The sequence below is a fragment of the Pelodiscus sinensis genome, chromosome 3 (genome assembly GCF_049634645.1).
Source record: "Pelodiscus sinensis isolate JC-2024 chromosome 3, ASM4963464v1, whole genome shotgun sequence".
Classification (NCBI taxonomy): Eukaryota; Metazoa; Chordata; order Testudines; family Trionychidae; genus Pelodiscus; species Pelodiscus sinensis.
Genome location: NC_134713.1, coordinates 157,048,636 through 157,075,112, shown reverse-complemented (window position 1 = coordinate 157,075,112; position 26,477 = coordinate 157,048,636). Strand labels below are relative to the sequence as shown.

The window sequence follows — 26,477 nt, the reverse complement described above, 5'->3', positions numbered from 1 at the left end:
CTCTGCCTTCAAAGGTGAAAGCCCCAAAGCCCAGGGTCAGCTAGGGACTGGCTGGAGCTGAGTTGGGGTACAGCAGCCACGGTGAGGAGGGGGGCTCGCTCTGGGGCACTGTTTTCCTACTTTGGAGGAGGGCAGGGGATGTGTGGAGCCGCCCTCCAGACCCTGAGCCGCCTCCATCTGGGAGTCCCATCCTTGCCTCCTCAAGCCCACCACTCTCTTCCCTGTTGTGTGGCCCCAGCCCTGCAGCCTCCACACTCCCTGCTCCACTCGCCTCCCTTTCTGCCTTGTGATGTCCCTAGCAGCCAGGCTAAACACAGTGCTGAAGTCACGCCCAACCACCAGTGCCGTCCCTGGCAGGAAGGTGAGGGCAGCATGGACTGGACCCCCATGCGACCCTTCCCCCAGCAGAGCTGGACACCCAGGGGTCACCCACTTACCCACCCCCATCTTGCCCATTTCCCTGAACCTTTCCCCCTGAGCCACCCTGCCTCCAGCCTATCCTGGTGATCCAGCATCACTTCCCCTGCAATATTGGAGCCAGTGCCTGCTTCCTGCAGAGGGGAAAGCCATGAGACTCTGTGTTGCATCCAGCTTCTGGGGAAGCACACATGCACTGCTCCTCCCCTCCCCGCAGGAAAAGCTGTAGCAGAGCCCGGGACAGAAGATCAAGAGCGCTCCTCCTGGGAGAGCAGCGCAGCCTAGAGAAGCAAGGTTAAATCGTGGCACGCCACTTTGGAAAGGTTGCTGACCCCTGGACTAGCCAGTGGCATTTTGTATACCTTTATGATCTAGCCTTGCTCTGAACAGGATTAGATGGCACAGAGGTAAACATGTTAGCAGCAAGCCTACAGTAGCTATACTCCCATTGCTCTCTCCAAAGTAGGAACTGAGCTGGTGCTTAAGAAGGAAAAAACCATTTTAAAACCATTTTAATATTATTTGCGCAAGAAGGGTGTTAGAAAGTAACACTCTCGATAGTTTTTCTAGCCAGCAAACTCCAAACCATTCTACCACTCTCCGGCATCTTGTCTGAGGGGAAGCTACATTTCACATTTTCATGGATAACATGGTTCCACACCTAGTGTAAGTTCCCGGAGTATCCAGAGAATACTGGTCTCTGCAGTTCTTCAGCAATCCAGGCTATGGACGTCTTTGCCACCACCAACGGGGTGGTGCAGAACAGCTGGGCTACGTCTAGACTGGCCCCTTCTCCGGAAGAGGCATCCTAATTTCTAACTTTGGAATAGGGAAATCCGCGGGGGATTTAAATATCCCCCGTGGGATTTAAATAAACATGACCACCACTTTTTTTCCGGCTTGGGGAAAAGCCGGAAAAGAGCGTCTAGACTGGCGCGATGCTCCGGAATAAAGCCCTTTTCCGGAGGATCTCTTATTCATACTTTCAAGTAGGAATAAGAGATCCTCCGGAAAAGGGCTTTATTCCGGAGGATCGCGCCAGTCTAGACGCTCTTTTCCGGCTTTTCCCCAAGCCGGAAAAAAGCGGCGGCCATGTTTATTTAAATCCCGCAGGGGATATTTAAATCCCCCGCGGATTTCCCTATTCTGACTTGCCTGCTTTGCATGCCTCTTCCGGAGAAGGGGCCAGTCTAGACGTAGCCCTGGTGTCTGGGAGGAGGGGATGCAGGAAAGGCCACCCAGAGAGGCAGGCAGATGTATAGGGGGCAGCACACCTCCTGAGTCACCTATGACTAGGAAGGGGGGTAAAATGCCTCAGTATTGCCAATTTCACATGTTCAAAATTGTGAGTCAAGAGTAAAAACACCATATGGGCTATGTCTAGACTGGCATGATTTTCCGGAAATGCTTTTAACGGAAAAGCTTTCCGTTAAAAGCATTTTCGGAACAGAGCGTCTAGATTGGCACAGACGCTTCTCCGCAAAAGCACTTTCGCGATCGGGGCTTTTTTGCGGAAGACAAATCTGAGCTGCCTACACTGGCCCTTTTGCGCAAAAGTTTTGCGCAAAAGGACTTTTTCCCGAACGGGAGCAGCATAGTATTTCCGCAAAAGTACTGACAATCTTACATGAGATCGTCAGTGCTTTTGCGGAAATTCAAGCGGCCAGTGTAGACAGCTGGCAAGTTTTTCTGGAAAAGCGGCTGATTTTCCAGAAAAACTGGCCAGTCTAGACACAGCCCATGAGATTGGCTTTGAAATCGTGTTTTAAAAAGCAGTACGGGGGGGGGGGTGCTATTTGCATTGGGGGCTGAGCTCGTGTTTTCAAACGGCCCCTTGGGTCACCAGGCGCGGCGGGCACTGGGGAAGCAGCTGCGAGAGACGCGGAGCGCTAGGAGCTGAGGCTTCTCTGTTTGAACCCGGGGAGGGGGAAGGGGAGGAGGGGGCAGGGCACGTGGGAGGGGCCGGTCGAGTGTCTCGAGGAGAAGCGGCTGCGCACTGGCCGGGCCAGAAGACGGTGCAGCAGCAGCGGACAACAACAGCTCCCCCGGCAGCCCCGCCTTTCTTTATTGGCCTCCTCCAGCGCTGCCCCGCCCACCGCGAGCCCGCGCTCCCCTTCCTGCCACGTGACGGGTGGTCGGCTTCTCGCGTCATCAGTGTGCGTCGCGCCTCCCGCTGTCGGTTGGGCCGAGGCTGAGTGGGAGGCGATGGCGCTGCTGGTGCGGGACCCGACCGCTTCCCGAGCGCAGCTAGTGCCGCTGCCCCCCGGCGGCGGCTCGGTGCGGGATTGGCTGCGCGCTCGCTGCCGGGCGCAGGTAGGAGCAGGAGGGCGTCGGCGGCGCTTCTGCTGGGGGAGTGAGCCCGTCTTTCGGGGGGGGGGGGCGCCGCAGAGGAGGGGGGGGGAGGTGACGTTGCTCTGGGCCCCGCGTTTCATTGTCCTCGGAACCTGGGACCTGCCGTACGCGCTGAGCTCCAGGTGGGGGCCGGGATGCTGCTACTCCCCCTCCCTCGGCTCGAAGCAGCGGTCATTAGGGCAAGTGTCTCGCGCTCCCAGCTGCCTGGCCGGAGCAATTGCACAGTCTGGCCTGGGCAGCCCGGTTGGTGGGCGGGGTGGCTGTTTGTTCCTGTTCCCCAAACCCTGCCCTTTCTGTGGTTGCCCCACCCCCTTCGTCCCATGGCACTGCGTCCATAGTGCGAGCGGGAACAGCAAGGCTGTGGTGTCCTTACATCTGCATGTGGCAGCAGTGAAAGGCATATGGTACGGCTGCAATATGAGGGGAGACTAATAAGACGGGGACTGTTCAGCTTGGGAAGCCTATGGACTAAGATGGGATATGATAGAGGACTATTTAGGGGAAAAAAGTAAATTAGGAAAAGTTATTTCTTTCTTCCCATAACACAAGAGGAGATCATCAGATTAAATTAATAGGTTGCAGGTTTAAAACAAACAAAAGGAACTTTTTCTTCACATAATGCACAGTGAACCTGTGGAACACTCTGCTAAAGAATGTTGTGACAGCCAAGACTTTTAACTGTGTTCAAAAACCAACTAAATTGCTGGAGGGTAGATCCATCAATGGCTATTAGCCAGGCTGGACAGGGATGGCATCCCTGACAGAGGGATGTTTTGTAAGGGCTGGGAAGGGGCAACAGGGGGTGGATCACTTGATAATTACCTGTTTTGTTCATTCCCTCTGGGGCATCTGTCATTGGCACCTGTCAGAAGATAGGATATTGAGGTAGATGGACGTTTGAGCTAACCCAGTATGGCTGTTATGTTTCACTCTTTCTGGACAACTGCATCTGACATGCTTGACACAATTACCCCTTCATATACTGTTGTCTCACAGGGAACCAGAAATCTCTGAGCTCATCTTTCTACAATTATTGGAGGAGTTGACGTTGCACTAGACAAACTTTTATCTTCTGGGGTTGCAGGCATCTTCTATCTTTCCTCATTGCTCTAGCTGAGTGGAGAAAGGTGGTGCCTATTTTATTTTTTGGCTAATACAAAATTTAAGCACCTACATTTTAACAGTGGAATGTGTTTGCAGGTGAATGTAAACTACTCTGTAGGCACCTATAACCTTCAGTATAAACTGTTGAAGTATTCTTTGCACTTGGTACTCTAATCGAATTATCCGTAACTTAATTTTAAAATGTATTTATAATGTTTAAGACTATAAATATTCAATGAATGTTTGGAGTCTTAGCTTCTACATTGTTTTTAATTTCTTCTTAAAATGGGAGTAAAAGCCCATTCTCATTTGTAGTCTTAAATCGAGTTACCCAGATTGCTCAAAATCAATTTTTATAAACTGAACATTATTGTTTTTAGAGCATTCCTGAGGACTGTTTCTATGTGAAATGTAATGGAAGACTGGTTAACACTGAAGACTTGCTACAAGATGGAGTTGTTTATAGTCTGGAGCCAAGACTTTGTGGTGGAAAAGGAGGTTAGTTTCTGATGCTGCTCTTGAACTATATGGGGCGGGGGAATTGTTACATTGAAATGTTACCCCTTTATTACAAAAGACTCATAAGTGATGTAAGAACCTACATTTTGAAAATTAATAGGAGTTAGGTTCTTCATTCAGATGATTTTGAAGGATTTACCCTCACCCATGACCTATGAAGGTTATTAGCTTATTTTATTCTACAATAAACTTGTGAATCAGAAAAATCCAGTGGGGCTTTGCAAAATTCTGTTCACCTATGCAATAGTTTGTTCTGACAGTTGAGTGAAAAGATTTTAAGATTCCATAGCCATACACTTAATCATAAAAATAGTTCTAGCTAGAGATGTTAAATTGTGAGTAATTGACTAATCGAATAGTTGATAGAGTGCCTCCGCATTTGAAGTGTAGCAGCAGCCGTAGGGTGATTGCTTCACTTCAGAGATGAAAGCACAGCATGAAGCCTGGGATCAACTGGGGACTCCCCTGCTGACCCCAGAATCCATGCAGCGCTGCTGCCTTGAAACACCACACAGAGCCCAGGATCAGCAAGGGAGTCCCCAGCTGATCCTGGGCTCCATGTGGCGCCACCATTTGGAAATGCCGCATGCATGCAGCCTGGGGACACCCCAGCATTTCACAGCAGCAGCGCCGCATAGAACTCGTGGTCTGGCCTCAGGCTCCATGCAGCATTGCCACTTTGAAATACCCCCTCTTCTTCCCTCCCACCCCTTGCTGCCTCTTTCTGATAGAGGTAGTAAGGGGGAGAAGCGACTAGTCAACTAGCCTGTCAGCTATTCGATAACCATTTGCTTATTGGATAGTCAACTAGTCCTTCATATCTCTACTTCTAGCATTTTATGATCATGAAAATGTGAAATGAGAGTAACTGCTGTAGTGTTGGTTTCCTGATTCTACAGCTCACCTTTGGCCTCAGTTATTCTGAGAGAATGCAAGAAGCTGAATTTTCTGTATACAGTACTTTTTCTCACCAATGGTGGGACTAACAAGATTTTTTTCTCTAGTATGTTCTCTTATTGACAGGGGTCGACAAATTATGGAAAACCCTACTTGCCAGACAAAAAAGGGACTTGCCACCCTCCCCCACAAAAAGTGTTGGTTTTTTTTAATGGCATAAATTCCTAATAAGAATAAGAACAGTAATTACTAATAAGTTATTAATAAATATCACCCAAGTTATTAATAAATATCTTATAAACCTCTACCTTTTGTCTCTGTTGCCATGTCTCCTCCCCTTGCTCCATCAGCTCCACTGGTGCCTGCTGCCCCCCCAACTCCTTACCCTCCTCTGCTGTCCTGACTCTTGCCCTTCTCACTGCCCTCAGCCTTCCTGAGACCAATCCCCCTCCCCCAGCCCTTCTCTCCCCCCTTGTGCCCACTCCTTCAGTAGCCCCACTCTGATCATGTGAGCTACCCCTCCTCATCCCCTCTCCTAAAATCTTCCTCTACACATCTGTCCTGCCTCTCTCCTCTGGTGCTGGTCCCTCCTTTGCAGGTGTCTGCCCTTATGCTTCACCCACAGAATCCCTTGGCACCTGCACCCTCCTGATGCTTCCCCCTTCCCTCACTGTCTCTGCCTCCTTTGCCCTCTTTTTCCCTGATACTCACCACCCTCTGCCCCCATTCCCCTCATGCCCCTGGGCCCTCACAGATGCCTTGCTCCGTCCCCGCCTTCCTCATGCCCACCCCTCCTTTCAAGCCTTCTCCCAGCACCACCTCCTCTCCCCTCTAGCTCCCAATGCCCTTACCCTCTCCTCTCCCAGCATCACCCTGTCCCCCTTCCCACTGACACCTCCCCTCCTGCCCTTTGGTGACTTCTCCTTTCTTCTTCTTCTCCTGACCTCCTCCCCATCTCTCCCCTCAGCAAAAGCCCCTTCCCCATATTTTTTCCCTCTCCTCCCCCCAGCCCAGCCCCTTCCCCTCCCCCAGGGCCAGCTCTAGGTTTTTTGCTGCCCCAAGCAAAACATTTTTTGATCCCCACCCCTTTTCTTTGTTGTCTTTTACACGTTTGCATTTTGCAATGGGGTTTTTTTTTGTTTGTTTTTGTCCTGGCATTTTAGCCCTATAAATGGCAAATAGCATTTTCATTCATTTTTTTTTCCATAAAGGCAAAGGCGCTTCAAGTGAACTTTCACTTCAAGGCGCTTTCACTCCCTGCTGAGTCACAGCAGCTTTTTCCCTGCTCTGTCCAAGCCCCTCCCTATGGACAAGCACCCTTCACTCCTGACCCACAGAGGGAGCAGGGTGCAGGGACTGCACAGAGCCAGAGGGGTGCAGGGAACAGTGGGGGAGGGTAAGGGGGTGGCACGGGGAACAGGAGGCACAGAGCCGGGGGGAGCAGGGTGCCATGGAGGCACAAGGAATGGGATGCGGGGAATGGGAGGGTCAGAAGGATCGGGGTCTAGGGGCAGTGCAGGGAACGAGCAGCACAGAGCTTGGGGGGGGCAGGGATTGGGGGGAGCAGGCTGCGGGGTAGGTACAGAAAGTGGGACACGGGGAACGGGAGGGGCAGAGCAATCAGGGTCTAGGGGCAGTGCAGGGAACGGGCAGCACAGAGCTGGGGGGGGGCAGGGATCGGGGAGCAAGGTGCGGGGTGCAAGGGGAGCACAGAGCCAGAGGGTTGCAGAAAAGAGGGTGAGCAGGGGGTCCAGGAGCAGGGGCAGTGTGGGGAACGGGCAGCACGGAGACAAAGGCTTCCGCCAGCCCGTCACAACGGCCCACCAGGCCAGTCCGCCCCTGCACTTGCCAGCTGGTAAAATCTACTCACCGCGGGCGAGTGTATTTGTCGAGCCCTGCTCATTGATATAATCTTTATTATTGAGGTGTGGGAAGGAAGGGAAATAGTTATTTTTAAAACCTGTAATGCTCTTAATCCTGTAGCTCTCCCTATTGCATCTTGTAACTGACTTCTGGTAACTTTCAGGTTTTGGATCTATGCTCCGAGCTCTTGGTGCTCAAATTGAAAAGACAACAAATCGAGAGGCATGCCGAGATCTTAGCGGAAGGAGACTACGAGATGTTAACCACGAAAAAGCGTGAGACATTTATTTTATCAGAAATATCATTATAAAATACAATATTTCATTATTAAAAGATGTCAGACAAGAGGTTATTATAGTCAGTCAGTCAGAATAATGAAACTTTATAGATATTAAAAGGAACTTTTAGTTCTTTGAAACCCTTGCCTACAATATGGATACCAAAAGTAGACAGCTGTTGCAAATTAAAGGTGATTATATAATAACATGTTTGTGATGAGCTTGTCTGCACCTGTTGTAGGTGTTTTTCAGGGAACAGACAAAAGTTCTCTTGCAATAGAAAAATTATAGGGTCCTCAGAGCACGCTACCCGAGAGTTGCAGACCAGTGATATTCACTCATCTTTAGAGCCCATTATTAGTCTGTCTTGCATAAACTTTCCTCCCTCCTGTAGTGAAATTTCCATGAGTTGCTATCAGATGAATGTTTGTTTGTTTAATGTCTAACTCACTTATTTCCTCTCCTCTTTCTTTTTATTTCCCCATTTCTGGATGAAAGTATTCAGTAACTAAAAAACAACAATCATTGTTAGATTGACATAACTGAATGGTTCCTATTTCCTCAACCTTTTCTTTGCAGAATGGCTGAATGGGTGAAGCAGCAAGCAGAGCGAGAAGCAGAAAAAGAACAAAGACGTCTGGAAAGGCTGCAGCGTAAACTTGCAGAACCAAAGCACTTTTTCACTAATCCAGACTACCAGCGACAGTGTCATGAGATGGCTGAACGGCTAGAGGATTCAGTCCTTAAAGGTACTTCTGAACACCTACAACGTTTCTTAAAAGAACCATTATCAGTCAAGATAGGATTGTTTTCAGTCATAGCTTATTAAAATATTGCCATTTGAATTAACTCTGTGAGAATTTGTTACTGACCTTAAATATTGGGATGTACATCTCACTATTTTATCTGGGTGAAATAGACCAATTTTGACTTCTAATAAAGACTGGTGGAATAAGGTTTTCCTCCTTTAAATAAAATTAATTGAAATTGCGCATTAATCTTGTGACAGATATGAATGATAGATATCATTTTACACAAAGATAATCTACAGGTATGCTACGTGAGTCCTAGGTTAGCAGCAGTGCTATCAAGAAGTCTCTGAAGATAGTAACAGGCTCTTAGCAGTAAGAATTGTATGTAAAATTTTTTTGCAGTAAAAAGATAGATTAACAAATGTTATGGAGAGTTAAGAAATTTAATAAAAATCTGGATTATATAGGTGTCTTTGCAGTTACTTTGCTTAGCCACTGATTGTTACCCTGTTGGGAGGTTCAGCAGACCACAGTATTCCCTTTCACCTCAGAAGTGCTCTGTCCAGTTCAAGGTTGATGCTTTGCTCCTGTGGAGAAGCTTTTGCTGCTTCTGTCCTCGCTACTTATCAGTTTGTGGAAAACTTCACTCTTGAGGGCTTTTAGTCCAACCCCTTTCACCAATACTAAAATAATGCCACTTAAGTATTTACGGAAAGTAATTGGAACTCTAGAGCATCCTCTTCTCCTTTTAAAACTCCAAGTAGCTGCAACTTTGCTTTATAGGAATGCAGGCGTCTTCCAGTAAGGTGGTGTCACCAGAAACCAGTGATTGTCGAAAGCGCCCAAATGAGTCTGAAATGAGTGGAGCTAATTTTGGGAAAAGAAAATGTTTTTGGTAAGTGTTATGGCTTGAACTGCATATAAGAAAAGTAACAAATAATTACCAAGGGGGAAAGAATCTATTTTTATACTAATGGTGAATAAAATAAAATTCAAAGGATTTTAAAATGTCAGACAGCTGACTGTTACCAGGCACAGTGCTACTGCCATTTTACAGGAACTGAGAAATTCTAATCTGAAGGAGCTTTAACCCTTCTTATCTTTCCCTCTTACTTCTTCATGTCCCCGCACCCTTGGGAGACAGCTGGGGAAGGCAAACTTCAGCCCTGCACCTTCCACCCAAGACCCCATCCCTGGAGCCAAGTCCCATGCACCCCAACCTGTTCCTTCCTGGCCACATGGAAGGCTGGTGCTGCCATGCTACAGATCTAGCTCCAGCCCTTCCTGGCAACCGGAGGGAAGTCGTGCTGCCGGGTCGTGGCCCCTGCTCTCTCTGGCAATGGCCCCAGCCTTAGGTGTTTGGGCATGTAGACAGTTTTGGGAAGGCTGTTCCTTCTCTTGCCTATATTACTGACTACCCATGCTGGTGCCTCCTGCTGCCCTGCCCTCATCTGTATTAATCTAGATAACTAAGCTGGCCTCAACCTTTCCTACTTTATGTAACCTGAAGACTTTTTGATCTTTCATCTTTCCACACTCCAGTCTGTTCATCTTTCATAGAGAAAACAATGCGAGGATTACAAATTGTTCTGCTCTTTTAACAAAATGAGTTTTTAATGCCACTATTTAAAATGAAGTAGGATGGTTAAACATAGCCAAGATGCTCATGTGGTCAGTGTTTTGCCATGTGGCAGTACAGTAGTGAATTTGGCTCATTCTTTACTAAGAGTGCTTTAGAAAGTATATCTGGCTCCTGAAGGAGTGTCTGGAGTTATGTACAGTAATAGTGACTTCTGTTCTTTGGAGTGAGGCAGTTACATTGGTCTGGAGATAATTCAGTGTAGTCCTCTACTGGGCCAGTACAATGAGCTCTTTTGGGCAAATGAAGGGGAAAGTGACTCTTTTTTTAATTTAAATATTTTAACCAATGTTTTTGTGAAAGGATGGGAGTGGAAGGACTGGAGGATCCTGAGAGCTCAGATGATGGGGATAGTGAAGATCCTCCTACCACAGCAGACGCTAGTTGGGAATCAACTGGTAGCCATGTTGAAAAGACTGAACTCACAAGTGAGTGGACCAGTAGCTCAGAAGATTCCACTGGATGCACTTCAACCTCTAGTGCTCCTGAGAAATCACAGGAACAACCAGAAGACCTACCAGAGAAGGTGCCTGCAGGAGGGCAGACTGAGACTCCAGCAGCTGATGAACAAAATGAAGCAGCTGAAACTCTGAAGGATGCGGAGCAAGAGAATGTTCCAGCAACTCAGCAGGAAACAAGTCAGTTGCAGAGCAAGGTAAGCATATTGTATGTGGATGTCTAGAGATGGTCCTGTTGCTGCTTTTTCCTCTGTTCCCCTCATCTATCTTTTGACCACTTTTTCTATCATCTTGTAGTGAATGACCTACCAAACTGACATAGAGCCACAGCCAAAGTTGTTGGATCTAAAAATTAACTTGTCTTGATGGTTCTCATGACAATTCTTATTTCTAAAGGTTGCTCTCTGTGGTCCCTAAGGAGCTCCTTACAGCCACTCAAAACAATCCAAGTCACTGCATGTACCATTTTAAAACAAATTAGCTTTGATATGCTAGATCCTATAAAGATCTGTTTGCAGTTAGGATGTAAAGGAGTAGTCAACTACCCAATAAGCCTGTGTTTATCAGGGTAGTTGTGTTGACTACTTGCATGTCTCTCCCCCTCACCCCCACCCCACTTGCTGCCTATGTATCAGAGGCAGCTAGGGGGGAGCAGGAGCTGGTGCACCACAGTGTAACCCGTTTTCCCCTGCCTCTATCAGAGGCGGGGAGGGAGGTGCTGCTTTGCAACAGCAGTCCCTGTATGCAGGAGGTCCCAAATCCCTGCTAGGACCCCCATGCACAGAGGCTGCTGCCAGTTGGACAGCAGCTTGCACCAGGTGCGGGACAAAACCCTGCTGCAACTCTTCAATTTAAAACGCAGTAGGAGCCTGCCATGAGGTTTGGTCCCACACCTAGCACAAGCCAGAACTGTGAGCCAGGCTGTCTAGCGACTAATCGAGTAGTTGATAGAATTTTTATCGACTACTCAATTAAATACCCGCATTTTAACAATCTTGGTATGCAGGAGTCACCTTCTGCAGTCAGACAGGGACCAAGGAGTGACCAGAATTCTTGGGGCAAGAATTCTAATATGATGAATTGTCAAGTCAGATCTTTGGCATCCTGGAGTGTGCTACATTTCAAAGGAACATGTTTAGAAAAGAAGCTTTCCTTCTTCCCTAAACTACTTCACATATAAGTAGGCTGGGCTCTTTTAATGGAGGACTGACTGCAAGCACAGTAAAACACGAACCGAACCGTGCATCTCTGTTGCTACTGTAAATTGATCTACAACAGATTGCAAAATATATTACACATAAAAATCCAGTTAACTATTTTTAGAACACTTACCTGTCAGAAGGAGTTTGCCTCCAAACATCTGATGAGTATGGATGTGTATAGTAGGGATGTTAAAAATCACATAATAAGGTAACCATGTAACTGCTGAAAATCTCAGTGGTTACACATGCTATGGGCTCTGCAATATAAAGTTTAGCTTTATATTTCAGAACCCGCAGCAAAGCCACCCTGGGAGTGGGTCTGCCAGCCTCTAACATCTGTAGTGTATATAGTCAGCTTTGGTTTGCCTTTTGAATTACTATTCATTCAATAGAAGTATTTATAAAAACATACTAGTGTGCCTGGGTTCCTGCAGGGGATGGTAACTAGAATGCTTCTTCACTGGCTGTATTGCCTCAATATCATAGTTTTCCATATATCTGTTGGCTAGATGATATTAAATTATCACTATCCTACTGTTTTGAGGACACTTAATTATCTTAAACACACATTGATATTACCCCGAAGCTATTACCTTAACTCAATTGAAAAATCCCACTAGTTGGGGCAGGAGGAAGAATAATGAAAGGAGGAAGAATAATGCGCTATGGGCTAAAAAGAGCCCTGTACTCCTAATAGAAACTAATTCCAGAGAATCCTCCAGTGATGCCTATTCCATAACCTATGTGATTTCAGCACTGGTGCCAAAGCAGTAAAGCTTCAGATTGTAACTGGAGTAATAGATCATGGGAGAATGTTAGTCTCTGAGACATCTGAATCCTAACCCGTTTAGGACTGTCCATGTCTAGCTGTTTTAAGCTATCTGCTCTCTCCTTTCTGAAGAGGTTAGGCACTCCTCACGAGTGACTTCCCTTCTCTTCCACAAGTGTAGCATTATTCATTAAGCCACTGGGATCCACCCCACCTCTCTACCTTCAGCTGATACCATCTCCAGCCCTGGGGAAGCTGGTGAGGCCACTTAAGTGAGAACTTCATGTGAAAAGTTCTTCCTTGAGGAAAATGTAGTATATTTTATCGGATGAAAGATTTTCCAGTTGCTGTATCAGGTTTGGACACATCATCTGTAAGACCAGGTCTACACTATGGCAGAAAGATGACCTCCCCAGCTACGAGAATAGCGTAGCTGGAGTCAACATACCTTAAGATGAATTTCTGCAGTCTCACCATTGTGGGGGTTTGGGAGGGGCGCCATCAGTGGTCAATTTAGAGGATCCTTACTAGACCCACTAAATCGATCGCTGGGAGATCAATCTCCAGATCGTTGATCTTGGGATAAGTGAAGATGAGCCCTAAGTCTAGGTTGTCCTTAATATTCATCCTTAAAGGTGACCAAAGTTAGAAGTTAGTCACTTGGGGTGTCTGGAGCAGACAAAAGCCAATTGACTAGTTCATCTCTCTTGGTTTTCTCTTATATAGACACTTCTAAGGTGGCTTGTCCAAGCAGTACACTGATTTAGCTGAAACTTGGCTCTCATTTAGGCAATGAGCTTCGGTTGCCGTATGTCTATTTGAGTCTACACAACACCCTTAGCTTGAAATAAGCTACGCAATTTGCGCTATGCGGATTGCATAGCTTATTTTGACTGTATTTTAAAATAGTTTATTTTGTAATTTGGTGCTGTCTACACAGCACCAAATTTCAAAATAACTCACTATTCCGAAATGCCCCTTAACCCTTGAGGGTTCCCGGGACGTCAGAATATGCCGCTGATGGGCTTCTTCAGTAGACAAGGAATAGCTATTTCAGGATACTTCTGGGCTGTGTCTACATTGGCACCCCTTTCCGGAAAAGGGATGCTAATGAGACCAGTCGGAATTGCAAATTCCGCGGGGGATTTAAATATCCCCCGCGGCATTTGCATGAACATGGCTGCCGCTTTTTTCCGGCTCGGGGTTTTGCCGGAGAAAAGCGCCAGTCTAGACAGGATCTTGTGGAAAATAAGCCCTTTTCCGGAAGATCCCTTATTCCTACTTTCCTGTTCCCAGCAGGACAGTGCCTAGGTAAGCCCAAGCCCCAACTCCCTGCCCCAGCCTGGAGTCCCCTCCCACATTCAGAACCTCTTGGGCTCACTCCTGCCATATTATTTTTGTTATGTGCACCAATATGAAGATGATGTGTTGCACATTACCTCCATATTGGTGCACAGAAGAAAATTCATTCCTTTCAGGAGTGGGGAAAAATTAGAGTGAACACACAACTAGATAATAAATTCTTATTGCAGGTGGCAAAAAGTATAACAGTGCCCCAGCATTTTGTAAAAGTAGTGACCATAGCAATGAGACCTCATAACAGCTCCACTCATTGCTAAGAGACAGTGAGGGTTGTTTTTGCATGTGTAACTTGGCAGTGTGGTATATTGTACAGAATTAGATCTTGTTCTCAAGTAAATATGGTTGGGTATTGGTCTGACAAATAAACAGTTTCATCTAAAGCATGGTTAGTATTAGCTATGTTAGGTGTTAAGATAAGCACTCCTAGGCTACCTCTATACTGCACCTCTCCTCTGCAAAAGCTTATGCAAATGAAGCACGGATTAGCATATTGCCACACTTCATTTGCATAATTAATTAGGGGCCGGCTTTTGCACAAAAAGTAGCTGTGTAGATAGTTCCTTTTTGTGCAAAACCCCCCACTTGCGCAAGAGCCGTTCTTTCTCATTTTTTCAGGAAGGAACGGCTCTTGCACAAGAGGGGGCTTTTGTGCAAAAAGGAGCTGTGTAAAGGAAGCGCGGCAGTATGCTAATCCATGCTTCCTTTACATAAGCTTTTGTGGAAGAGAGGTGCAATATAGACGTAGCCCTAGAGTTTATTCTCCCCTAAACTCTTTATTAAAATAAGAAGATTTTATCTATGGTTCTTGAAGCTTCAAGGTGATTGCAACAGAAATGTAGGCTGTCCCATTCACCTTCCCTGCAACTAATGGCGATTATTTCATCTTGGATATATTTTAAATGAAGTCTTGCAGCTATATATGTCCTGGCCAGTGGATGGCCTGTGCAACTGAAGGATAAAGCTGTTGACCTGCTAAATGTTTAAGAATTCTGTAAAAATGAGTAGTCCTTTGGCATCTTAGAGACTAACAAAAATATCATAGTATCATGAACCTTTGTGGGCAAGACCCAGTTCTTCAGAGTTGGGGTGGCAATAGGTCATTTCCCAATCAGATACTCTCTCATTCTCATCACTGTTGGAGATAAGCCACATCCACTCTGATTTAATTAGCACTTGTCACACTGCCTTCTTGGTGTATCTCTTTTTTCTTTTTCAACATCTGATGAAGCGAATTGTAGCTCATGAAAGTTTATTCCCTAATACCTTAATAAAGTGCCACCAGACTCCTTGTTTTTTAGAAAAATAGTTGTCTGTAGATCACAAAATGGACCCTTAGGTTATTGGAATTCAAATTTAATTGTGAAAATATCCTACATGCTGTACATATATGTTTAATATATTGTCACACTTTGAAAGTGTTTGGGTGACTTCCAAATAAGCCTGAGTAAATATTTTCTGTACTATGAATTCTTGTTGGCTAATGCTTATTTAGTCTCCAAGAAGAGCATATTGTAAATCTGTTAAAACAGTGAATTCATTGCATGTTCTCTCTGCAGGAGTCTACACAGATAGATCTGCTGGCATTCAACTCTGCTGCTGAGATGGAAGAGCTAGGATTAGAGACGCTGAAGTTCGAACTGATGGTTCTGGGTCTGAAATGTGGAGGGACTTTACAGGAAAGAGCTATGAGGCTTTTCTCAGTGAGAGGTCTGTCTAAAGACCAGATAGATCCAGCACTATTTGCAAAACCTTCTAAAGGGAAAAAGAAATAAAAGTATGCTGCTGTTAACCTCTTTTTATATCTGCACACTTCAGAAAAACAGATTCTGTCATTCTATTATGCCCCTCACACGTGATGTCTGTATATACCAATATCCATTTCTAATGGTCGTAATAAAAGCATCAGTTAACATAACACATGGCATAAGTTGTGAAGTAGAAAGTGATAAGTATTAAAGGCAGCTAAAAATATAAACTGCTGTATAGTGTCCAAGGAGGATCAGAGAAACTGATGTTCAGAAGTGAGGGTACTTTCCAGAAATGTACCCTTAGTACCCAATTAAATTAAACATCAAACTAATTGTGTTAATATAGGATTACCAGTCTGCTTTAATCTGTACTCCAGTTATCACAGATATACCCTTCAAATAGTGAGAATGTAGTTAAAACATGATTCAGCCTTTACAGTTGAAGTCTGACTTGGGGGGAAATGGAAAACTGTTGCATGGGTGACTTAATTGTGGATAAATACGCTGTTTGTGAATTGGGGTGTGGTGCTGTCAGATGTTAATGTAACAGGCTAATACAATGAAAACTTTGCTGTTTAGTATGTGATATGACTTATCAGTGTAAATATGTTTTTATATAAAAAGCAGTTTAATAAAGGAATCTTTACATATGACTGTAGAAGAGACTGAATGGGGAAAAGAAGAAGAGATTACGTACTTCAAAAGTATATAAGTAATACAAAAGGAGGTGGTCAACTATTTGGAAAACTGGAGCAATTGCTTGAAGCTTAATAAGAAGTCTTTCTAATAACAATAGAGTATGTTTTGCAGGGAGCTGGATGAAACACTGTTGTAGGTATTCAAGGGCCACACGTTGCTATGAATTTGTATGCTATGAATTTGTGGGTACAACTTTCATTGTCTTCAGTAGAGGTTTGTATAAAAAGATAGCAGGATAGATCCCATGAGTAGTCTTTCTGCCTGTTGCCAGCTTTAGTATGTTCTTTGCCACTTTTATTTTGCTTCTCCTTAGAAGCAGTAAAAGCAAAGGAAAGTTCATTTATGCATAGGATTGTCAACCTATGGAATTGCTGTATGAACTCACTGAGATGGCATATAGATATCTAATACAGAACTGTGTAATCTTGATTTCTAGAGTGTGTACTTTAACCAAAGCTGCTGGTGATCCTGCAAGAAATCCACTTACAGCCTGAATATGAATGTTTCTGTCCTCTGCAAGTATGCAGTTCTTGCATAACTACTTACCAAGGCTGCTGTAACCTCTTCTGTTGTGTTGGCTGCCACTTCCTTAATCCAAAATATAGTTGCATTAGCTAGAAGCAATAATATAGAAAATAACATGTAGAGTTTATTGTAAATGTAAAATATCGGCAATAAACCCTGTACATGATACACTTGAATGACAAGCAGACTATAAAGCTAGAAACTATACTTGCCAGGCTGATATTGAAAAGCTCGGCATGGGAGGAGTTTCCTACCCCATAGCATAGTGTGGTCCTGCTATGATGGGCATTTCCCAGTTGATACATGTCCTAGATATGCAATGAATGCTTTCCCATAAGGGTGACTCCAGCACAGTAGGCAATCTCATTAAAAAGTGCTTCCAGCTCACCCTATTGTATGCAGAATCGTGGGCTTTTTGTTACAGAAACATGGGAAAATTGGGTGGACAGTCATAAATAAGTGTCTCTTATGAGAGCAGTCATTATGCTGTGTATTGAAGCTAGGTGCTGAAACTTGAAGGGTAAAAATTTAACCATTTGGCTCTTGTTTGAATAAATCCCATCTGAGTTCTTTACCTAGAGCAGCTCTTATGTAATTGCGGCTCTGATGTGATAGGTACTAAGCTGATGTTGGATTTTCAGTAGCATCATTTTCTGTCTTTATCCATCTTAGACTTCATATTGAAGTTAAGCACAGTTGGTTGAGTAATCCCAGAGACACTTTTGAAAAATAGTCGACTAAATGATTAACCAATATGCCTAGGCTTATCGATTTAATCTTGTTGGCTACTTGCATTCTCCTCTCTCCCCCTCTCCCCCATTGCTGCCTCTGATACAAAGGCAGCAAGAGGGGGAAGCAGGAGCAGGTGATGGAGGGAGCCATCTTAAAAGCTGGTTCCACCAGCACTGGCTCCACGGTGCTGCCTTCCCCTCTCCCCCCTTGCGCTGCTGCCTCAGAGGCAGCAGCAAGGGTGGGGCGGGGAAGGCTGCTGTGAAGCAGTGTCTGTCCCTGGGGGGGTCTGAGCTCCCTGCGGACAGCAGCTGCTCCGCCGCAAGCCTGAGCCTTCCGTGGGCAAAGGTTGCTTTGCAGTTGCAGACCCTGTCCATGGGGGGGGGGGGGGTCCGAGCTCCCAGTGGGCGGAGGCTGCTTTATGGTAGCAGCCCCTGTCCACAGGGGATCAAAGCTCCCGGTGGGCAGCAGCTGCTCCACATCTCTAGGAGCTCAGACCCTTTACAGACAGGGGCTGCTGCTATCTTGTGCAGGCAGCCAGTCCATAAGGGGAGCTGGTTTTTAAACTGGCTCCCCTTGCAGACAGGCTCCCTCTGCTGCAGAGTCAGCAGCAGAGGGTGGCAGCAGGCTCCTGGGGAGTGGGGCCAGCCCCATCCCTGGGGATAACTGCATAGTCATGTAACTGCAAAGAATTCATGCAGTTACATGACTTCATTTACTCAATAGCTAACATCCCTAATTGCAGTAACTAATTGAAAGTTTCAGGCAACCTGTTCACCTTCATTTATGTTAAAAACATATGCAGTACCTTGTGTCTCAGTATTCAAGCACCTGCCCTCTTCACCATATTGTGTCATCAGCAGCTGAATCTTCTAGTTGGAAATAACATCACCTCCTGAGTCTTAATCTCTCCCAGTTAGCCATGGGGCTATGCAATGTTCATGCAGCTGCTTTGGAATGATTATAAGCCAATGGCTTTACACTGCTATTGCTAATGTGGCCTATATTGTATTTCTTGCATTTTCCCAAATTGCCTGTTAAGCAATCTATGGGATGAGCAGTGTTGTGTCTTGTAAGGAGTAATATTGTTATAGTAAGTTTAATTATTTCTCTACCAGAGCAGAAGCCTGAAACTTAACTCTTGGTTTCTTTTGGTGGCTTTTTCACTGCTTCTGTATGTGGTTCTAGCCAAGATAAGTAAGCTCTTTTGTGTTTTAGTTATTAACTCCTACCCACATTTGATAGATTATCTTAAGGCTGTTATGTTTAATATTTGAAAAGCACTTTCAGATCACATTCTTTTTGACAATAAATAATTAATCTTTTATTTGAAATAGCTGTTATGGCATTTCCTTCAGTTTTATTTTTTTATTAAAGTTAAATGTTCAATCTAAATGAAGTGTTTAATTTGAATGGATACAAATGTTTCTACTTTTTAGCTAGCTTAAGTTGTAGTTTCAGGTCAAGCAAAATAATTTTTATTTCCTCCGAACTGAAAAACCAGTTATTGACACAGCTCTAGTACTGGCAGTACTCCTGTGCTTTCCCACACTTTTCCTTGTATGTCCAGGCAGACTAGTTCTACTCGTTGGGAAACAATTAATGCAGCACAGTTTATTGCAGAACTGTGGATTATGCTGTGAGAAGTTCTAGACCAGTTCCTACAGCATACAACAGTGCGGATGCACGTGAGCTCGGCCCCCACAGATGCTCACAGCTGGGTGCTGCTGACCTGAGTTAGCATATATTTGCTGTAGTTATGCTGCTGCTCTGAGGAAAAAAAATCTTTGATACTGGTCTGTTAGAGCAAGTGGAGTTTGCAAGGCTACCCTAGAATAATTTACAGTGGAAATTGATGTTTTACTAATTGTTCTCCACTTCACCAACCATGACTACAAACTTTCAGTCTGCCATTCACTATTATTTTGGTGGAAGATGTGCTTTTAAAAGGAGTTGTATAACTTAGTAATCTTGTTTTGCCAGTGCCACTATATTAATGGATTTACAACCAGCTCCACAGTAGGATGTCATAGAAGCATTTTCCCACTAGATGTCACTGTTTACTGATAACGATGGAAGGCTGCTATATTGCACAGCAGCTGGAAGAGGTGAAATATGGTCTGAAGTTACATTTTCATTTATAGAAGAGTTTTGGTGTTTTGACTGGCTTATTTTTTTCTTTTTACAAAAAAATGGTTAGATTTCAAATCGAGTTAATAAATTATAACCTGAACCATAAAATCTAGAGAGTGTGTCTGATCTCTGCTGTAAATCCAGAGTAACTCAACTCAGGAGTAATTCAGTGGAACTATCTGAATTTACCCAAGTGTACCTAGAATATGAATCTGGCCATTAGGATGCACAAGTGGTTTGTTGGTAAATATGCTGTACAGCAGTGGTGCCCAACCTTATTATATGGGAGGGCCACATAAACCTAAGCACAACCTTGTGTGGGCCAAACAGATTCTATGTATTTTAATAAGATTTAAAGTCACCTGTATGTTTTATATATTAAGTTGTTTGTTTTGCATGTATTGAAGTTTTTTCTATGTGATGTGTTGCCTATTTGCATGATAAAATGCTAATGAATTGGTTCTTCACATATAGCTTTAAGCAGGCTGCAGGCCTTATGATGTACTCTGTGGGCTATATATAGTCTGAAGTTCATACATATATAGTCTGCACTCCTGTTGTATAGAAAGGAAACTATTCCTACCAGTATAGCGCTGGACTACTAGAGTTGTGGCATATACTTTTCATTAGTTCTCCTGAGCTAATATTCCTCTGGTTTAGTTTTGGTGGAGTTAGAACAGGGCACTGGAAGTCAGAAGTTCGAACTTTGTAATTGACTTGAGTGGTAAGAGGCAAGTAATTGCATTTCTCTGTGCTCTGGCTTCATCTGTAAAATGGATATAATAATACCTCTGAAAACACATGAGGGCATAGGAAAAAAATGCTATCTAAACATGTGAAGTGTTATATAATAACACTTAGCACTTGCAGGGGGCTTTTCATCTGAGGATCTTGGAGTGCTTTTCAAGCATTCACTAATTAAGCTTCATGACACCCTGAGGTAGGAAAGGATATGCATACATTTTCACTAGTGTTAATTACATCTGACTGATCAATGGCCTTAAAGTCTATGAGTCCATGATCTCAGCTACTGCTGGGTTATAGGAAGCCCATTTGTGCATACAGTTTTCTGTAATCTAAAATTAATGGATTTGCCCTTGAGCAGATTAGCACTAGCATAATTCCATTTGCTTTAAAGTGAAAGGACCTTTTTTACCATGAAGAGCAATTATTTATATTGAACAGATAATGACGACAAAGGAAAATGGGTATTTGCTGTCAAAGAACAGATTTGAACTTATGCTCATGTAGCACCTTTTAGTAATTCTCAAATTGGGGGGAAGCTAATTTGAAAATCACATCTCCTGTAGGGACAGGACACAACAGCCAGTGGGGACAAGGAAGCTTCTCTTGTTTTACTTGGGGCCTCAAATCAATGGTGAAATCTGTTGAGCTCAGAAGCAAGGATGGATCAGACTTCCCATTTTCCCCAGAAGGGAAACACTTCTTTGTTTTGCCTGGAAGGGCCTGTCCACCCATGGGGTTTTTTATGATTGGCTCCGTGTCTGGACTCTCTGCCTCGGAAATAACAGGGCCTGGTCCCTGTTTACTTTAACCCACTGAAGTTCTCTGCTGCGAGACTAGAATGTTACGTGCCTTCAGAAGACAGAATGATATAGATATTAAACATAAATGTTACATAAATATAAAAATGATCCCTCAGTGAAAAGGGGAAGTGCTCTCAGGTGTTTTGAAACTCTTCTGAGGCATGAACCCAGATTCTAGCAGCCAAAGAAGACTGTCATCGGGGAAAAAATGCTATAAGGGGGAGTTACACCTTATATAAGTTATAAAGTGCTACCAGACCAATTTGTTGATCCTCTCGATATTTCCTTAATCCCCCAGTGTTTAGTAATGTCTGAAGCCTAGTTTAGTTTTTACTGGTGATTTAGCAACCTTTCCTCATGGATATTCTCATGTAAGGAGACTGAGGTATGGTCTACTCTGCATTTTTAAATTTAGATTGACAATAGTACGTTACTCAGGGCTGTAAACATTTCTCATGAATGAGGTGCAGAGCTATGCAGGCCTATCCCCCAGCATAAGACACATTTAGGTCAGTGGATAAATGCTTCCCTCAACCTACCTACCAGACAGTTTTCTACAACTGAAAAACCCTTTCAATCACTGTAGGAAGCATATATGGCATTACAAGCTCTGAACCCTCTTTCAACAGCCAAGATATTAGGGTCGAGGCACAATTTGTGAAGCAGAGTGTTAAAAAACAACAAATAGTCTGATGTGGGTTGTGCCCATGAAAGCTCATGATACCATCTACATGTTTTCTTAGTCTTTAAAGTGCTACTAGAATATTTGTTTTTAAGTTTTTCCAGTTACAGATTAACTCGGCTACCCCTCTTAAGTTATTGTTCATACTGTATCCTAAGATTTTTTTTCACAACTTTCATGAGACCTTTTCCCTCCGTATAGCTGAGCAAGAGGTATAAATATAGGCACCGATCCTGAAAATTATTGCAGGGTTGGGACATTAGGTCTCCTCTGGTCTATACCCAAAACTTGTATTGATTTTTTTTCTTTAACTAAAACCTGCTTTCAAATAAATTTGCTTACACTGCTGTAAATCCCTGTAATGAAAGCCTAAGTATTTTACAATTGGCTTGTAAAGGCTTTCCCTTTAGTAATAAGTCTGTGGTAAAGTCAATTTAAAGATCCTGCTATGTAAGAAAGTTGTATCAGTTTGACTAAATTGGCTTAAACTGATTGTTACATTGTCCATGCAATAGTTATACCATTACAAACCATAGCATGGACACAGTTGTACTGTTTTAAAGATGCCTTGCATATGGGATAATCACCTTTATACTGGTATGACTGCAGACATGCTGGAGGGTTTGCAGCATTTTAAACTATATTGGCATAGACACCTTCTGTGTGTAGGGAATTTCTTTGTGTAAGTAATTACAACCAGTTTAGTTAAATAGATATCATTTGTTCATGCAGACAAGGCATAAGTAGATTTACACAAGTGTAACCTAACTGGTTTACAAATCTACTTTAGTCAAACCAGTACAAGTTGTGCATGTGGACTATCTCTTATGTTCTTGTACTTGGTTGGTACTTTACACATAATAATCATAGCAATTAATGATTTAGGAATAAATTATGTAAGTGTAGATATTCATGGCAGAATTTTATTAGTAAATAAAACTTGCTTTTCTAGCTTCTAGGTATGAAATTAGTTTTAAATTATTCTGAGCAGGACTAAAGCCCATGAAACTGAAATTTCTTGCAACTTCTCCTTTTAAATGGAGCTGATTGGAAAAGTTTTGATATTCTCACAGTTGGAGAATGCATTTCTGTTGAAATCAGACCACTTTGTAAAATTATGTTGATGTGGCCAACATTTCCCCATGTAGGAGGAAAAAAGGAAGAAAAAAGTTCCAATCGTTAAAACGCCACATTTTTAAATTTCAGGAATGAAATGTTTCAATTTTTCCTTTCAAAATGACTTCAGTTTTATTTTCTGTTATGTATAATTCAATTTTTAAAAGTAAAAATCAGAACTATTCACTCAAAGCAAACTTTTTTCAATATTCTCCCAGGGCTTATTTTGAAGTCTTTCGAATGAAAACAAATCTTGAAATCCAAAAATCCTATGTAACTATGTAAGACTTCATTATCAGGGAAAAATCTTAGTTGATCAGTAGACTAAAAATTGGCTCTTGCCTAAGAAGCAGTGGTCATGATCTGATTACATTCTTTACTAGCAAACAGGACAGGCCCATTGCTCCAAAAAGTTAATTCCCCAAAGTTCAGGAAAATTATTAACAACATTTGATTGAGAAGAAAAACAGACAGAAAAATGTTAATGAAAGTTAGAAGTTCTTAAAGAGTGTACTAGACAGCCAGAAAGTCCTGATCCCAAAAGATGACAACATTGGTTAAAAGCTCATCCCAATAAAAAGGTAAGTAAAGGTAGCAATTAGAAATATTTATATAATAAATGGGAAAAGGGTGAAATAGATATCAGTCAATACAAATTAGAAGTAATAAATGTAGAAACTTGAGAAGAGAAGCTAAGTACATCATGGGTAGGCCCCAGCACAAATGAGCTTTTTAAAATATTTCAGGAACAAAATAAAACCTCACAATTGTATATGAATAGATCATTCTCCCTCTGCAATATGACTAGATGGTGCAGGGAGTAGAAATGGATTATGGAATCTTAGTTCAAATCCAGTCCTGATTGATGAACAAAAAATCACAAAAATCTGTTGGCTAGTTGGTGTTAATGAGCTACTGGGTCTTGGTCCCGCATCCATATTTCCATAGGAGCCATTAACAGATCATCTATGCATAGCCTATCTAGTGGGCCAATGCTACAAAAATCTTGAACAACCAATGGCCACCACTGTGGCATCAGCTATACATGCCGCAGAGCAGCTGTACCAACAGAGCTTGCTTCTGCAGTGCATCTAGTGAAAATGCTATATGCTGTTGACAGCGAGCTCTCCAGTGTAGGCTGTAGTGCCATCTCAGCTTTAGAGTCTCAGTAGAGCTATCAAAGGCTGATTGAAAGTCTCAGAAGTATAGCCATGTTAGTCTGTAACTTTAAAAAAGAGAAGTCCTGTAACACCTTACAGTACACTAACAAAAATATAAAGAATCATGAGCTATCATGGGCACAACGCACTTCTTATCTGAAGAAGTGGGTTTTGCCCAGCAAAGCTCATGATACCATCTACATTTTTGTTAGTCTCTAACATGCTACATAACTGGACTTCTCATTGTTTTTAACGCTGATTGGGCTATAGGGAGTGGATTCTTCACATTCCACTCACTCACTCTCTTCTCTACAGGTGGCCCTTGCAGGTCATAGCTGAAGCACTTTGATGTGTAGGGTGTGGTAGTATTTGCACAGATGCTGCCCATCTCTGTCAATCTGGCTCTTTTTACAGGAAAGATGTTTATAGCAAATATAAAATGTATAAAGATAATGTTAAATGGCTCTTTAAAAATCTGATGACATTGTGCAGTTCCATCAGTGTTCTGAATACTGATTACGTTTACTTCCCTTGAGGTTTTTTCCTTCCTGTATTTATCTTTTTGAGTTCTCCTTTTCCAGAGCTCCACCTGTTTTTTTTTTTTTTTTTTTTTTTTTTTTATAGCATCTGAGTGGAACTTCACTGATTTGCCACCTTTGTTCAGATGTGGATTGGGCATTTGCCGTTCTATTTAGACTACCAATTAAAACCAGGCCCATAGGCTAAGTGTCAGACACTGTTTGCAGGACTCTGTCAAATGCAATAAATAAATAAAGAGGAGAGGAAAATAAGGTCCCACCAACAGATAAGGTTAAGACTTACTGAGAAAGCAAGTAATAGAGCAACATAACTTAAATGATAACAGCTCTGACGATCAAAGACAGTGAGGGCAATTTAATTAATCAAAAATCATATCTAATGTGGTGTGAAACAATGTTTTTCCCTCCAAAATACTGAAATAATTAAATACAAAAACTCAAGTTAAATAATCTAATCTACCATGATAAAGTCATATACATTAGGGAAAAAAAACCTTTCCACTACTTAGATGAGGGAAAAGTCACACAACACATTTCCCTACAGAATTCCATTAAAAATGCTAGCACGGCACATTTCATCATGTCAGATGTATAGATTAAGAGATCCAAAGCTGCTTATGACAATCAAGGTTAGGTTTAACTCAGGTGCAACAATAATGACTTCTAGTACAAAAACCTCATGATAGCCAGCAAGGTCCTGATCCTGTAAACACACGTGCTTTATGTTAAGTAAAATAATGAATTTCAATGGGACTACCTATGTGTTTAATGTTAAGCATTTGCAGGATTGGGGCTTAGAACAGCACATGTTAGTGAAAGGCAGAAGAATTTTATAACTTCTTCCTGTACTCAGGGCTTGAGTCTCCTCTGTTGCATCAATTTTACCTCCAGGCTACGTCTACATTGGCAAGATTTTGCGCAAATACTTTTAACGCAAGAGTTTTTGCATTAAAGTATTTGCACAAGAGAGCGTCTACACTGGCATGTGCTTTTGCGCAAGTGATGTGCTTTTGCGGAGAAGCATCCGTGCCAGTGTAGACGCTCTCCTGCACAAGAAAACTCCGATGGCCATTTTAGCCATCGGGCTTTCTTGCACAAGAAATTCATGTTGCCTGTCTACACTGGCCTCTTGCGCAAGAGTACTTGCGCAAGAGGGCTTTTTCCTGAGCGGGAGCATCATAGTTCTTGCGCAAGAAGCACTGATTTCACACATTAGAACATCAGTGTTCTTGTGCAAGAACTCCTCGCCAGTGTAGACCGGCAACATGTTTTTGCACAAAAGCAGGCGCTTTTGCACAAAAACATGCCAATGTAGACACAGCCCCATTGTATCCTTGAACTTTCCTATAAGTGTAATTTATACAAAATGACTGTGCATGGTCAACGATGGGCCTCACGGGATAGTTTTTAATATGCTAATGTCTTTTACACTAGTAACTAGCAATGGAAGTTGTTTAAAAAAACTGGGCCCAGATCCTGCAATCTGATCCATATTAATAGCTCTTTATGCTCTTAATGAGCACTGCTGAAGTCAATGAGAGTATACAGATCTGCTTGCGTGGATTCAATTGCAGGATAAGTCCCTACTTTCCTTATGGGCATTACTTAGATTTGTTAGATTTCTGCATTTTACTCAGAGCAGTCAAACTGCTTTCCTCTTCTTGTCAGGTTCATTGTTGCCCACTGTTGTACTTTCAACATTGCAAGACAATATTTACATTTAAAAAATGCTGTTTCACTTTTTAAAAAAATTGTTACTTTTCTGGAACTATTTCCAGTCATGCTTGGTTTTGTACGCCCCTCCCTCTGTTTCTCTTTCTTATAAGAGAACCTGAATGTTGAGCCTAAACTAAGAGGACAGGATGTAGCTAAAAGGTTTTCAGGTCTCTCTTCAGAAAAATGACAGGGTAACAAACTTTTAAAATAGATGTTACAACAGTAGGATAGCACACACACAAAATAGCAAGCAAAAGGCATTCTGGATGGA

The 26,477-nt window shown here is 43.1% G+C and overlaps 1 protein-coding gene across 1 annotated transcript; it reads left to right on the top strand.

Annotated features, from left to right (window-relative positions):
- Positions 1-2,455: 2,455 nt before the first annotated feature.
- Positions 2,456-16,010, top strand: SDE2 (spliceosome associated SDE2). The gene is made up of 7 exons (XM_075925298.1): positions 2,456-2,730; positions 4,254-4,371; positions 7,316-7,427; positions 8,010-8,179; positions 8,966-9,077; positions 10,125-10,476; positions 15,169-16,010. Exons 1-7 carry the CDS (start codon positions 2,623-2,625, stop codon positions 15,382-15,384), a joined length of 1,188 nt encoding a protein of 395 aa, XP_075781413.1. The 5' UTR covers positions 2,456-2,622; the 3' UTR covers positions 15,385-16,010.
- Positions 16,011-26,477: the final 10,467 nt, after the last annotated feature.